Genomic DNA, 14,873 nt, shown 5'->3' on the forward strand with positions numbered 1-14,873 from the left:
AAGTAAGAAACAAATGGGGTGGCCAAGTCGAGTGTTGAGTCAGAGTATAGGGCTATGGTGCACACTACATGTGAACTCGTTTAGTTGAAGAACATGTTGAAAGAACTAGGTTTTCCACATTCTTAGCCTACAGAGTTGATGTGTGATAATTGAGGTACTATTCATATTGCCTCCAACCCAGTCTTCCATGAGCAAACAAAGCACATTGAAGTTGATTGTCACTTTATTCGGGAGAAACTTGTGCAGAAGCTCATTACAACCACTCATGTGAAGTCTGAGTTTCATCTTGCTGATTTGTTCACTAAAGCCTTGGGAGGTACTCATGTAAAATTCCTAGGAGCATATGATATATATGCTCCAACTTGAGGGGAATTGTTAATGGTTATTTAGTCATTTAGCATTATTATTATGTGTTAGAATTTTGTTAGTAATAAGTGTAAGTTAGTAAGGTATTATGGTCATTCCTATTGTACTTAACATAAATTATAAAGAGGGAGAGACCTATCATTGTGTTTAGGTCTTCCATTTTACCCAATTATTCAACACTTGGTATGTGGGAGAAAAAGAATACAGCTGCGATATACACCTCTAACTCTAAACACTCTCAAAAGGAAAATGAAAATCTTATTCCCACATTTGCCTCCCAACATTCACTTACTTTCCAATTCACTTTTAATCACTTTGTGCCAAAAGGAAACTATCCTCGGGAAACATCCACAGATATTTACCTATCAAAGCAATGTTTTTTTCCTAAGGCCTTGTTTGGCTACATGGAATGAAATAAGTGGAATGGAATGAAGGTTTCATTCCCTCAAATTTGGATGTTTGGTTGCTTGGAATAAAAATACACACCCGGAATAGCTTGAAATTAAATTACCCAATATTACCTGATTTCATTACAAAAAGGGGGTGGATATGGCAAGAACTATGAATGCAGGAATAAAAGAAGGAAAGGGGGAGAATAACTAAAGTACATCCAGCTACTTACAACTTGGCCTGTGAAAAGATGTCTGCATCAATCATCACCTTCAAACCTCAGATCAGGGGCTCTTTTGAAACATCCTCTTCCTTAGAAATGTGAAAGACTGGGAATTCCATTAGCTCGCACACTTCTACAGTGGTCTTTACAACTTCCAACAACAAAAAAATACAAATCATCCAGTTTGGACCTTAGATAAGAAGGGGGTCTTCACCATTAGATCCTTCTACAGGAAGCTTTTTCCCTCAGAATCAAACAACAATAATTCCCCTTGGACTCAGATTTGGAACATAGCTGCACCCCTACAAAAGTTCTCGTTCTCGCCTGGGAAGCAACACATGGTAAGGTCTTGACTTTGAATAAGTTGCAAAGAAGCAGAATATCCTTTGTTAACAAATGTCCTTTGGCATGGCTGATGCAGAATCAGTTAAGCACATCCTCCTTCATTACCCTTAGACCAGGAATCTTTGGAATTTGGCTCTGACTTTGATCAGACAACAGTGAGTTATCGCCAACCAATGTTACCTAGAATGTGGAACGATTTGGTTTGTGAAACGGGAACAGGATCATGGAAAGGCACATGCTCTAAAATGTGAAATGTTAGAAGTATACTTAATTAGATATATTGGCGAAAAAAGTGTAATGGCACTTGTATATTTTGGTGAGGATGTTGAGCTGTTTCTAAATCTAGAAGAGATTTTCTGTTGTGGAATAGATTAATAATGACAGAAATAGAATTAAATTGTGATGATTCCCCACTTTTACCTCTAAGAAAAAGTCATGTTATATGAAAAATATTGAACTAAAACTTTGGATCATCAGATTTAGTGTTCTAGAATGAAAATGTATCACGTTTTGGAATGTTTGCACGAATCGTACCGATACATGGTTTGCTAGGGTGTTAGCTTCTTCGGGTAACTATCTCACCAACTCTGTGGAAGGGGAACTCTGAGCTTAGAGAGGGATTTGAGCAACAAAGAGAAGAGAAAGGCTTTGGCTCTCATTCCTCTTGCAATTTTCTGGTGCATTTGGAAAGAGAGGAACAGGAGCGTGTTTAAAACCAAACTTCAGCACCCCAAATCAGCAAAGAGCAGTCGTTTACTGCAGTTACCAGACAAGGCAGTGGGATTTTTGTAAATGATTATAATCTAATTTTTTTTATTTTTGTGACACCCTTCAGGGTGGTTGAATTTCTGTATCCGCGCTGGCATCCCCTTGATTCCTTTTCAATAAATTTCCTTCATTAATAAAAAAACAAAAAATAAAACTATTTTTGAATGAGCTTTCTTGATAAGATCAACCAATCTGATGAGATTGATCCCTTCAACAAAACGATCACAATCTTCTCTGACTCCTTATAGATAACCTGAAATCCCCTTCTTCTCCTCCTCCTCCTCCACCTTCTCAAGAGATTGCATCTTCTCGGCCATGTCTCCCATGTTTTCATTTCTTCTTATTTTTAATAGCTTTTTACTTCAAATTGATTTATTGGTACTTTATTGCAGATTTTTTTTTATTCTCAATAACATATATTTGTTGATATATTTGAGCTTTAAGTTTCTGATGAGTGCTCATTCACCTGGGAAAAAATACTGTCATCTTGCTAAACATTTTTTTTAGTTTTATAATCTAAAACATGATTCTGCTCCTTTATTTTAAACCTTGAAAATTTTCCTGTAGTTCCCCTCAGCATGGGTCCTTCACACTGTTATAATTTGAAAAAAAGTAGTAGCAAATTAATGTTTTATTACTACATTGGTATTTATTTTATATAATTAAATATTTATGTTTTTATATGTATTTCTTTTTTATGCGATCAAATAGTAATTAATTTTTATTAAAAATTACAAATTTTAAAAATAACTTTGCGTCTTAATAATAAAAGTGTTTTTTATTCTATTATTGACAGATTCTGCAATCAAATTTTTACTGTTTTGTTCATTATTTATAATTTTATATAAGTGGATATTACTAAAATAATAGTTGATTTTAAATCAAATATTTTTTTTATCATTTATTAAGTTCATTTCAAAAGGAAATCAACTACCTGCATTTTAATGGATTTGGAATATTATATTGAATCAGTGTCATTCCCATTCCTCCTCTGTATACCATACGCAGTTATATTCATTTCTAGATTTCATTGCAATTCTCATTTGTTATATGCCAAACACATTATTATTCTAGGCTTTATTTCCATTCCTTGACACTCATTCAGATCCCTTCATTCCGATTCCCATTGAGTGGATCCTCACAACCAAACGAAGCCTAAGTACTTCTAACTTCATTAACACTTCTCATATGATGCTTTCAGGCCCCCAATAAAACTAGGCATACCTAAGCCACCTTCTCATACTCTTCCACAACAAAAAGCATTAATTCCAATATCAACTCCATCACCAGACATTGTCTATATCAACATCTGTACAGCACAAAAAGAAAAAGAAAAAACAAAACAAAAGGCCATGCCAATATCTATGTTTTAATCAATATTAAGCTAGAAATTATTTATATTAAAAGCAGAAAGAAAAGGCCAAGCTAATATCTATGTTTTAATCATGGATGCTTCACTTGAAGGCTAAATTATACCAAGATTCCAACAAGAGTAGATAGGTGATTTGGTGCACATCAAATTGTATTTTAAACCCTGCAAATAGTGTATGTCAAACCATCCTGACAACCTTTATATTCCCTTCTTGTATAGCATCACACTTGAGATACGACACCATTGGCTGTGAAAAATTCATAGTGATGCTTAGCTTCAAGACTATTTTCTAGATGACACACAAATATGAATGAAATGCACATATTACATCATAGTTTGAAAATGATTTTAAGTTAGAATATAAAGGTCCTAGAACCATTTCAATTTATCTGTCAAATATAATTTAAGTATGTTTGTAATTACACAACATTACAACTATGTTAATGCCAAATAGTGTGTGATATGTGTGTACTACAAAGATCATTATGGATCATACTGCATAATCTGAAGAAGATCACCAAAGGCACGAACACAGTGAATGGAGACAGGTCTTTGCAACTCTTTCGCTAGTTCAAGTTGTCTCTGAAAAACTTCAACCTGGAAGGAAGAAATTCAAAAACAGGAAGCAACATTAAATGCCTTTGAAACAAGGATGGAAGGAAAGATTTGGCTTTGGTAGCCGCTTAAAATTCTTGAGAAGAAAACCATCATAGAAAGACCCAAATCATTATCAAATAGTAGCAATGAAGCAGATACGAGGATCACCAAATTTAGTGAATTGGGCTGGAAGTCTATGACAGGTTTAGGATTTGAACTAATAAATTGAAATAACTGCAATAAAATGTGATAATAATTAACTCTATATATATATATATATATAAGTGCTCCACAAATTTGTCAAATGCAACAATGGAGTAGCACTTCAACTCTTCAAGTTGTTCAACTAAATTAGTTTTAACTTCTAATTTTTTGGTTAGAAACACTACAGAAAGGGACACGCTGATGGATTGCTACTAAGTAATCATGAGAAAAAAAAAAACGGTTCACACAGTTCCCATCCACTTAACACCCCCCCCCCCCCCCCAACCCCACCCCAACAAAACAAAATAAAAAAAAATAAAAAAATAAAAAACCCACTCCAAGACCAGGCCAAAAGAGGAAAGCTGAGAAAGCTGAGATTATTCATCAAACCTGATCCATGAAATCAATGTTCCTCCCATGTGATCCTTTGTCCAAACCAATCTGACAAAATATCACATCCAAGTTAATATTAGACATTCAGTTGAGTGCTTGGACTCAGTATTTAAAGACTTCAAGATGCCTCTCTGATTTTCTTCACAAGGAAGTAAAACAGAACCAAGAAGGCGAGAACTCAGCGGGGGAAACAGAAAATTAACAGCAAGTTTTTCAGAACATCAGATTTGATGTTAGATGTGAACATTTTTGTCCAAATCATATATATAAAAGTATTCTCTTAAGAAGATAGCAGCACAAAAACATGTATCTACATTATTCACATAAGGGCAACAACTAATAGACCATGGACATTGGATACAGCCAAAAGTTAGCACCTCTAAACTACTTGGTATGTGCCACCCCTTTGGTAATCTCATCTCCAGCATTATCTGAGACATATTGATGGGGGATGCAATATTATTGTTGTTGTTGTTGTTATTGTTGTTGTTGTCGTTGTTTTTGTTTTATTTTTATTTTTTTGGAATGTTTCTACAATATTTAGGTTTTCAGTTTTGACAATAGTGTCTACAGTTTTTGCTTGTGCCTCAAGATAGAATGCCTATGAATATGTAGTTATAAGGTATTTTCAATCAAGTTGAATTACAAATTGACTTTATGTGAGCTTGTGTGCGCCTACAGTAATGGTGATCCCATGCAAGGGTAGTCATGATCCTCTCTTTCATCCGTTTCTCCCTCCTCTCTCTTTTCTCACACTTCTAGCCACCCCTTTGGTAATCTCATCCCTGGCATTATCTGAGACATATTGATGAAGGATGCAATATTATTGTTCTTCTTCTTCTTCTTCTTCTTCTTGTTTTTTTCTTTTTTAGGAATGTTTCTACAATATTTAGGTTTTTGGTTTTGACAATAGTGTCCACAGTTTTTGCTTGTGTCTCAAGATAGAAAGGCTACAAATATGTAGTTATAAGGTGTTTTCAATCAGGTTGAATTTCAAATTGACTTTTTGTGAGCTTGTGTGTGCCTACGGTAATGGTGATCCCATGCAAGGTAGTCATGATCCTATCTCTCATCCTTTATCCCTCCTCTCTCTTCTCTCACACTTCTCTTTCTCCCTACATGCATAATTTGTCTAGCCATCTCCCTTTCCAGCCAGATTTGCTCTCTCTCTCTTGTTTGACATCAAACATCCGTAGTAATTTGTAGTTCTCACAGCCAAAAATTCAACCATAAATGATTTTACATTTAGCAACAGCATGGTTTAGAAAGAAAGCTCATAGGAAAGAAAATACCAACAAATGTGTCTAACCGATTTCTCTGTACTCTTTTGGGCAGATTTCAACATAATGACATTTCCGGGGAAAAAAAGGGAGAGGAAGGAGAAGGATCACCCTGAGTATGCAGAATTTTAATAGGCTCAGAGTGTGGGTTGAGGAATATTCTTTCGAATAATGTTGTTTTATCATGGTCTGTGGGCAAAGGAAGATCAGTTGCCAGTTGTCTAGATAGATTCTTGCTTTTTAGTGAGTGGGGAGGATGATTTTCCTAATATCTCTCAAATTACCTTGTCTATACAGTGTCAGATGATTTCCCTATTTTATTAGAATCTAGCAAGGTTAAGTGGGGCCCAACCCGCTTTAGGTTTGAAAATATTAGGCTAATCATAAATTTTTCATTTTTCAGATAAGAATACTTGGCGTGAGGTGTCTGCAACAGGTTGGGAGCGCATTAAGATCATGAAAAAAAATATATTTAAAAGGAGTTTTAAATGTGGAATGTGGAAGCCTTTGGGGACAGTAGGCCTAGGATGCTGACATTTTAGATGAGGTTGACCTCTTGGATAGAAAATAGGAAGGAATATGGACGAGGAAAAACAGGTTTCTTTGAAAAATGCATCAAGGAAGTGATATTTAGGTAAATGAGGAGTTGGACACAAAATACTAAAAACTTAAATGGGTTAGAGAGTGTGATTCACTGATTGTAATACTAAATTTTTTATACGCAAGCTGATGTTAGGATGAAGAAATTTGGTTAGGGAATTGGAATTGAGGGGTGGAGTAGTTTCTTCTGATCCTTGACTGATTGCAAATGAGATTACTGATTTCTTTCCAATTTATTCACTGTGGAGGTTGAGAGTAGACAAATGATTAATGGGTTGGAATGCAGCATTATTTCCAGTGATCAGGTGAGTTGGTTGGAAAGGCCTTTTGAGGAGAGTGAAGTTTGGAATGCAGTGTTTGGGATGGAAGCGGATAAGGTCCCATGCCCAGATGGATTTGCTAAGGCTTTCAATCAGATTGTTGGGATGTGGCTAAGCCCAATATGATGAAGGTTTTAATGAGTTATACCTTTCTTTCTATTGAAAAAGGAAGAGATATTAGTAAAGACATCGAGAATTTAAAAAGAAGCATAACAAATCCTCTTTAGAAAATGAACAAAAAGCAAAGAAAATCAAAATAAAACTGCCTGCCAGTCACATTGTAGATCTGAAAAAGAGACTTCTCTGAAACAGCCTGCTGCAAAAAAGCCCACAATGAGGACAAAAACTGAATCCTATCCCAAAGCAAAGATGGAGACATCCTCTTTCCCGTGAAAATACAACCGAACCTCTCCAACCATAACCCCACAAAGCAGCAAAAATTGTACACCTCCACAAAGCTGGCCCATCTTTAACCTTCTCAAAACCTAAAAATGAAATAGTCAAAAAATCCTCCACCAACCCCAGATGCACCCAACTCTCTCCAAATAGGCCATAACGATCATTCCACACCCTCCAAGAAAAGAAGCAATTGAGAAACAGGTTTGAACTATTAAAACAAAGAAAACAAACATCCAGGTGCAAAGTGCCTAAGAAGTACATTGATTTTTGAAAAAAAACATTAAATCTACCTTCAATACTTTATGATGCCAGGATGCCAGAAATGACGAATAAGCACATTACACACACACACACACAACAGATAGCTTTGCTCACCGCAGATTGGAATCCACCAAAGAGATATAGAAGCAAGAAAACTCAACACTCCAAAGATACAGATATCTCACCACTTTAGAGATAAAGTTTAAATGATAAAGTTCACCACTCACAAAGGAGATACCGAACTGAAGAGAAACAAAGCAAGGCCAAAGTCTCCAAATGCACCCAACTCACTCCAAATAAGCCAAAAAGATCATTCCATACCCTCCAAGAAAATAGGCAATAAAGAAACAGGTTTGAACCATCAAAACAAAGAAACCAAACATTCAGAGGCAAAGTGCCTAAGAAGTGCGTTGGTTTTTTAAATAAAATATTAAATTCACCTTCATTATTTTATGATGTCGGGATGCTAGAAATGACGAATAAGCAGATTACACACACAACAGATAGCTTTGCTCACCGCTGATTGGAATCCACCAAAGAGATATAGAAGCAAGAAAACTCACCACTCCAAAGATATAGACAACTCGCCACTTAAGAGATAAAGTTTAAAAGATAAAGTTCACCACTCACAAAGGAGATATCGAACTGAAGAGAAACAAAGCAAGGCCAAAGTCTTCAATTTTAATTCAAAATCACATTAAATCTGCTCATACATGCCCTCGGATGCTTTTATAGACTTGGAACAACCCACCAAGCTTATGAAATGCTACTTCACATTTCGCGGCTAAATATAATTGACTTTGACAAAATAAAGATTCAAAAGAAGAGCTCAACACATTTTCTTACATAGGAATACAAATAGACACATAGATTGGCAGAGTGGAGTTTTCTTACATAGTGAATACAGACAAACACATGAAAAGCTTAGATTGGCAAACGGGAGTTTTCTGACATAGGGAATACAGACAAACAATTAATAAGCTTAGATTGGCGGACTGCACACTAAAATTCAAACAACCATAGACTTCTAGCAGCCGACTCCAATTAATGTCAAATTTAATCCACTGAAAAGAGCACTTATAAAACTTTAATACGAGAATTTTTTTAAGCACTAGAACCTTTATGAAAATGGGCTGAAAATTGGGCCAGAACCTTCTGGTCTACAACTTACATAACTGATTTTGTATGCATCATTAAGCCACCTTTCAACAACCCAAATTCACTTGAACTCACTGAGCACACTCTTGTGTCACTTTAGTACCTAAGAGGGATTGGCCTTTAAAGGTTGTTGATTTTCAATTTAATAATTATTTTTTTATAGCAAAAGAAGAGATTTCATTAATAAGAGGAGAATTTACAAAAAGTGGGAAAACACTTCTCTCATCAAAATTTTGTAAAAGTTCAGGAAAAAAAACTAAAAAGAGAAAAACTGGAAAAAAAAATACATAATAATCGAAGCAAAAGATTCCTCCATTCTCACTGAACCTCTGAAAAACTAACTCCCTTAAAGCAACCAAAACAACACACCATAAAGAAGCCACGTAATAAACTTTTCCCGAAACCAGCTGCCAATTCAATTTTCTCCCTGAAAAATCCGAGCATTGTGCTCCAACCATAATCCCCAAAACACTGCCAAAATACAGCATTTCCAAAGTGCAACCCTCTCCTTTCTTCTACCAAAACCCTCAAAAGAGATAGCCAACAATTCCTCCACCGACGCTGGGCAGACCCAAGATTCTACCAACACACCAAATAAAGTATTCCAGATTCTCCACACACAGTTAGTGTAAAAATAGATGAAGGGTGCCATTTCAGAATTCAAGTAGAATAGTACACACACATCTGGAGATATGACCTTCAAAGGTCTCCTGATCTGCAATGTGTTATTAGTGTTGATTTTATTAAACACAACCAGCCATAGGGGAGCTTTTGCCTTCCAAATAGATGAATATAGGGGAAAACAAGAATTGGAATGGATCAAAAATTCAAAAATAGATTTACAAAAATACAGCCCCAGATGATCCAAAACCCAAGACCAAGTATCCCTAGCTGAAGAAAGATGGCAGTTGTTCAATAACAATAACAAGGATGAAAATTCCAACAATTCTATATTGTTCAGAGATCTTCTTAAATGAAAGTTCCATGAAACCAAGGGGCTACCCAAGTCAACCACAAGAAAGAAATCATATTATCTTGCCCTAGGCTCAAACGAAAGAGACAAGGAAAATATGTGGCTAGAATATCATTCAGTTATTCCCCAAGTGCATACAAAATTGTTGCACAAATGCTTGAAGATAGGATGGTTAAAGTGATAGCGGAAACTACCTCAGGCCCAACATGCATTTATTTGGAGAAGACAGATTATGGATGCTATTTTAGCAGCAAATTAAGTAGTAGAGGATGTTCATAGAAGGAAAAGAAGAATGCTATATTTAGATTGGATATTGAAAAAGCTTATGATACGGTTAGAGGGAATTTCTTGGACAAGATCTTTGCTAGGAAAGGATTTTAGAGAGGTAGCGGGGTTCAATGGGGGGGTGTTTGTCCAATTTGTTCTACTCATTGTCAATGGGAAACAAAGGAGTGGTTTAGGGCCTCGAGAGGCGTCAGGAGAGGGAATCCTATCTCCTTATTTGCTTGTTCCTGTTGATGAATTTGTTTGTTCTCGTTGTGGATTCTTTGAGTAGTGCGAGGGTGATTGTGTTTCATAATAGATGATACTTTTAAAATAAATTTGGGAAAGAGTACACTTTCTACTATTAATCTTAGTAGTGTTAGAACCATGGAATTAGCCTCCTCAGCAGGGTGTGGTATCCTCAAGCAGCCCTACCTTACTCAAGAGTTCCTTTTTTTGTAGGGGGAGAAGAGGGGGGGGGGGGGGGGGATAATTATAGGTGTATTGGGTTTCAGGATATGGGGTGGAGGGGGTGTCAAAGCATTTAGAAGGTTGCTTTCTCTAGGTGGTTCTATCACCCTTATCCAAGCTTTTCTTTCTAGAGTCGCTCTTTATCATTTTTTCATTTTTATAATTTCGGTAGGGGAGCTAGTAAAATTGGGAAATTGATGAGAGATTTCTTTTGCTCAAAGACCAGAGATAAAAGGGATCATTTGGTTAGTTGGGAGATTGTGTGTAGATCTAAGGCAGAGAAGAAGGGTTTAGGTGCTAGAAAAACTACCCTCCAAACTCTTCCAACAGCAAAGGTTTGCCGCATCAAACCATGTGTTGCTTTTCACTATGGGAGCTTGGTGATTTCCAATTCTCTTTGGAGGTGCAAGATTGCTATTATTATTATTGCTCTTTTAGGGAAAAAAATAAACATTGGGAAATGGGCAAAATAAAAAAGTTGATGTCATTACAATTTACAAGGTAACAAGCCAAAAAGTGTAGGAGAAAGCACTGAATTTTAGAAAACAATTTCGCTTCAGCATACCTTTTTCTATACTATTAGAATAGGGGTTCTCCCTGGACCCAAATAAATAAATAAATTATGGGGACTGTAAATTGTCTGAAAATGACTGTCAAATTTGTTTGCAACTTCCATATTCCTCAAAATAAGGACTTAACAACCAAAGTTAAAAGTCTAATAATTTTCCAAAGAGTAGTGCTATACAAAAAGAAAATTCCTACAGAATTTCTATACTCTACAACATGTCATTTACTCATTCTATCAATGAATTGAATTTGGACAAAATTAGGGCGTAACACATCAAATGCCACATCAGGTAGAATGAATTTAGAGCAAATTTGGATTATGAATATCATATTAGCTTTTTCCTTTTTGAAATTGTCCCATAAATTTGTCTAAATTCTTTGAAATGAGGAGTTAACCACTAAAGATAAAATTGTAAACAGGCTATTTCCCATAACCACCAGAGAGCTGCTGAGCACACGCCAGCAGCTACATAGTGGAGAAGATGATGAAGAGGAAGCTCCAAATCAGACCCATTCCTCCAAAATCTTCCATACATAATTAAAACATATTAACAAGCGAAAAAAGTAGAACCAGCCTCTCCAACTGCAGCAGAAGGATTAGCTTGAAAGAAATCTTTCAGGGTGTCGAACCAGCAGGGAGTTCGCTCCCCAACATACCTGCATAGAGAAGGGTCAGCCACTAACTGAATCAATACTTACTAAGCCCTTGTAAGGAAAAAGAAATCAAGGTGGCAGGAAAAAAAGGTGAAGAACAAGAGTACCAGGGATGGAGACCAAAGCATGGAATGACACAAGGATAGCCATCACTCATTTGCTTCACCAAGTGCCAATCATTCTGTGATCCTCCCATGAGGGATTGATTAAATTAGAGGACGACGCGACAATGATGATGATGATGATGATGCATTAACAGAAGCAATAATGGCCTTACCTCAGAAACTCCATTAACAGCAAAACGAAGCACACCAGAATCGAGGGCTTTGGCAATTAGCTGGGGAGCCTGACTAAAAATTCTTGGATCTTGGAGATGGCAGTGAGAATCAAAGAGCTTCATCATCTCAAATGCCTCTTGCTCCACTTCTACAGTTCTATGACCTCTTGCTCATTGTCTAGGGCTTGGGGTGTTGCACTTCTCCGCAATCTTTAAATTGAAAGTTTGAAACACATAAATAATTGCATTTACATTTCATTTTTTTCCCCTATTTGTGCGAAGTCTTACAAATACTCTAGAGCCAGCTATGAACAATGAAATCACATTAATTAAGATCATTCTTTTTCATGTTGAATAGTGATGACTAAAAATACATCACAATGAGTAATCTTTAATAATATATTTAATAATTTATAATATAATTTAAATTTATTTTTCAAGGCAATGCCACCCAAGTACAAATGAACCTAAGGACATCACTGCAGTGCAGGGTGTCAAAACATTCAAGGATGACATGAGTGTCATTCAGAAACAATCCTGCTAATTAGAAACAATAACAACCCATTGCTCTCTAACAACATGGAGGAGAGTATTCAAAAGCTCTCCTATGCCTTTCCCTCCAGCCAAAAGATGGCAAGGGTGGTGAGGGAAAGAGCTTTCCTCCTTTCCTTGCTAGCACGGATACCTTTCCACGAGGCAGGCCTCTTTTTTGGAGGTTGTCAGTGGTAAGAATCCTTCCAAAAGTAGCCTCCCAGCTCCCACATGAAGAATGCAACCTTTTGTGGGGGCTGCAGTTCTCCAGATGTGCCCCTAGGGAATATTGCTGCTCGTTTTTGGCCAGAAAAAGATAATAATAAAAGGATCTGACCCTAAAATTCAATATTTGTCCCGGGTTCACTAGGCCTCATTGGTAGTATTCCAACACTGACTTTCATACAGACCACCGTAAAATTCTGTACAATTGTCTCCTTCCCAATCGATGACATTCCCAACCAGGGGAATGTTCCAAGAAGTCCCATGATCTGTGAACTCAAGACGCTCGTTCAAAAGGGCATCTTTGTCACAAATCAGTCTGGTATTAGTGCAAAGTGGAGACTTGCCACAATGTGCCAAAAGAAAACATTCTCCCCATTCCCCGACTCAGAAATAAATGAAAGAGAAAAAAATTTATATTATACTAGTGTATTATAGCATTCCTTATGACATGACAAAAGGCATGCTAATTAAAATTATATAATACTACTGTATTGTTCCACACAAGGAAGATATTCCAAAAGTTTATATTATGCTTAAGAAAAAAAAAAATCAAATCAGTTCATAAAAATTTATTTAAGTTTCACCATTTTCTTTCAAGTATTTGATTAATGATCGTACCAACAAACAGTGTGGACTTGAGGCAGAAGTACCCTCCAGTATACACAATTAATATACAATTGCAATATATTTTTAAAGCTCTTCCTATATTTTGTTTTTATTTTTTTTATTATGTTTAATATTGTCTTCACGGTCGTCCTTTGATTTCTCACCATCAATCAACTAAATAATTTCCTATTTTCCAATTACTAACTTTCCAGCTTTTCTTTTTCGATCATGCAATTCATATTACGAAAAAAGTCAGTCATATATATTTGCTAACTTTATTTATACATTGTTATTTTTAGCAATTTATATTTCTTACACTTGTTCATTCAATGATTTCATTGGCTTTATCATCTATGTCAAAAATTCCATCAGCTTCAATGAAATTTTCTTTTGCTATCAAAAAATTCTTTAAGCAACGAAAAAAATCAACTTGTAGCATTGAAGTTGAGAAAAATTAAAGTCATTAACTTGAAGCTGACAAATTTTTTAAATGATTTATTGTTTTCTCAGTAACATTTTCTTCTGGCTTAAAGATATTCTTAATTGGATAGCCCCAAATTTTATCTCTTCCCCCATTGTCATTTCTATAAAGTCCATCAATCTTACACAGGCTTGATATTGAATTTTTTGAATGATTGAATCTAAAGTGCCTAACATGACTTAAATTAATAAAGTAGAATAAAACATCACCTGAGAAAACTGATTTGCCAAAGTAGAGACTGTAGGAATAAATGAGAAGGAGATGCAACAGCTTTGTCAACAATAATTTATGGTAAAAAGCAATTATAAACAAAATTAATGGTTGACATTAATAAATTGAAGGATTTGCTCCTTTACTTATCACTAATAAAATGAATGAAAAAGGTGCTTGAACCTGAAAAGTTCAGCTCATATATAGTGCAAACTGTTACTTATGTTACACAGATTTCATAAAAATTAATTGTTATCCTTTTTTTTTTTAAAACATTAACAAAATTAAAAAGGGCTTTTTAGAGTTATAAATTAAAAATTACTCAGAATATAAAATTGATTTTAAAAATAATTTTAAAATTAATATATATTTGGAAATAATGAATTACTGACAAATATTTTAATTCATAAAAACCAAGAAATAATTTATTCTCTCTTTTGAAAATCTAGGCAAAACTAATTTCAATTTCTTTTTTTTTTTTTAATGATAAAAAAAAATGATTGCATTAAGGAAGAAGGAATGTGCAAGGGGGAGAATACGACTATACAAGATCCTCTTAAACAGAATGGACAAATTAAAAAGTATGAAGAAGAAACTAAAAACATCAACCAAGCCAACAAAGACACTCAATCCTGTTCAATGTCAGAAAAGCTCACTCCTTTGTAGCATCCTGAGCCAACACACGAAGGTGAAGCTAAGTAATGAATCTCATCCCCAAGGTCTCAAATTTTGATTTCAATTAAAATTTTCCAAAAGCACAAAAATTTTGATGAAATTTTGATGGAAATTTTGATTTCAATATCAATTTTGACTTATTATGAAATTCTTTTATGAAACATAAATTTGGAAAAACAATGGAAATTAGTAGTAAATTATGAAATTCTTTTATGAAATTTTAGAAAATGGCTAATAGACATAATAATGTAAGTTTTAAGACT

At 35.2% G+C, this 14,873-nt stretch overlaps 1 protein-coding gene across 2 annotated transcripts in view; it reads right to left on the minus strand.

Moving 5' to 3' along the window:
* The window catches only part of LOC131159228 (uncharacterized), a 56,737-nt gene that overhangs the window by 38,236 nt on the left and 3,628 nt on the right, over positions 1 to 14,873 (minus strand). The window contains exons 3-7 of one of the 2 annotated variants that reach the window (XM_058113960.1): positions 11,883 to 12,092; positions 11,713 to 11,786; positions 11,527 to 11,608; positions 4,656 to 4,706; positions 3,961 to 4,061 (exon numbers count right to left, since the gene is read on the minus strand). In XM_058113960.1, the coding sequence (XP_057969943.1) occupies positions 3,961 to 4,061; positions 4,656 to 4,706; positions 11,527 to 11,608; positions 11,713 to 11,786; positions 11,883 to 12,008 (434 nt within the window). In that variant the 5' untranslated portion in view covers positions 12,009 to 12,092. The remainder of the gene's footprint in view (positions 1 to 3,960; positions 4,062 to 4,655; positions 4,707 to 11,526; positions 11,609 to 11,712; positions 11,787 to 11,882; positions 12,093 to 14,873) is intronic. The other variant, XM_058113961.1, reaches the window with a different exon arrangement.

This window comes from Malania oleifera, chromosome 7 (assembly GCF_029873635.1).
Source record: "Malania oleifera isolate guangnan ecotype guangnan chromosome 7, ASM2987363v1, whole genome shotgun sequence".
Classification (NCBI taxonomy): Eukaryota; Viridiplantae; Streptophyta; class Magnoliopsida; order Santalales; family Ximeniaceae; genus Malania; species Malania oleifera.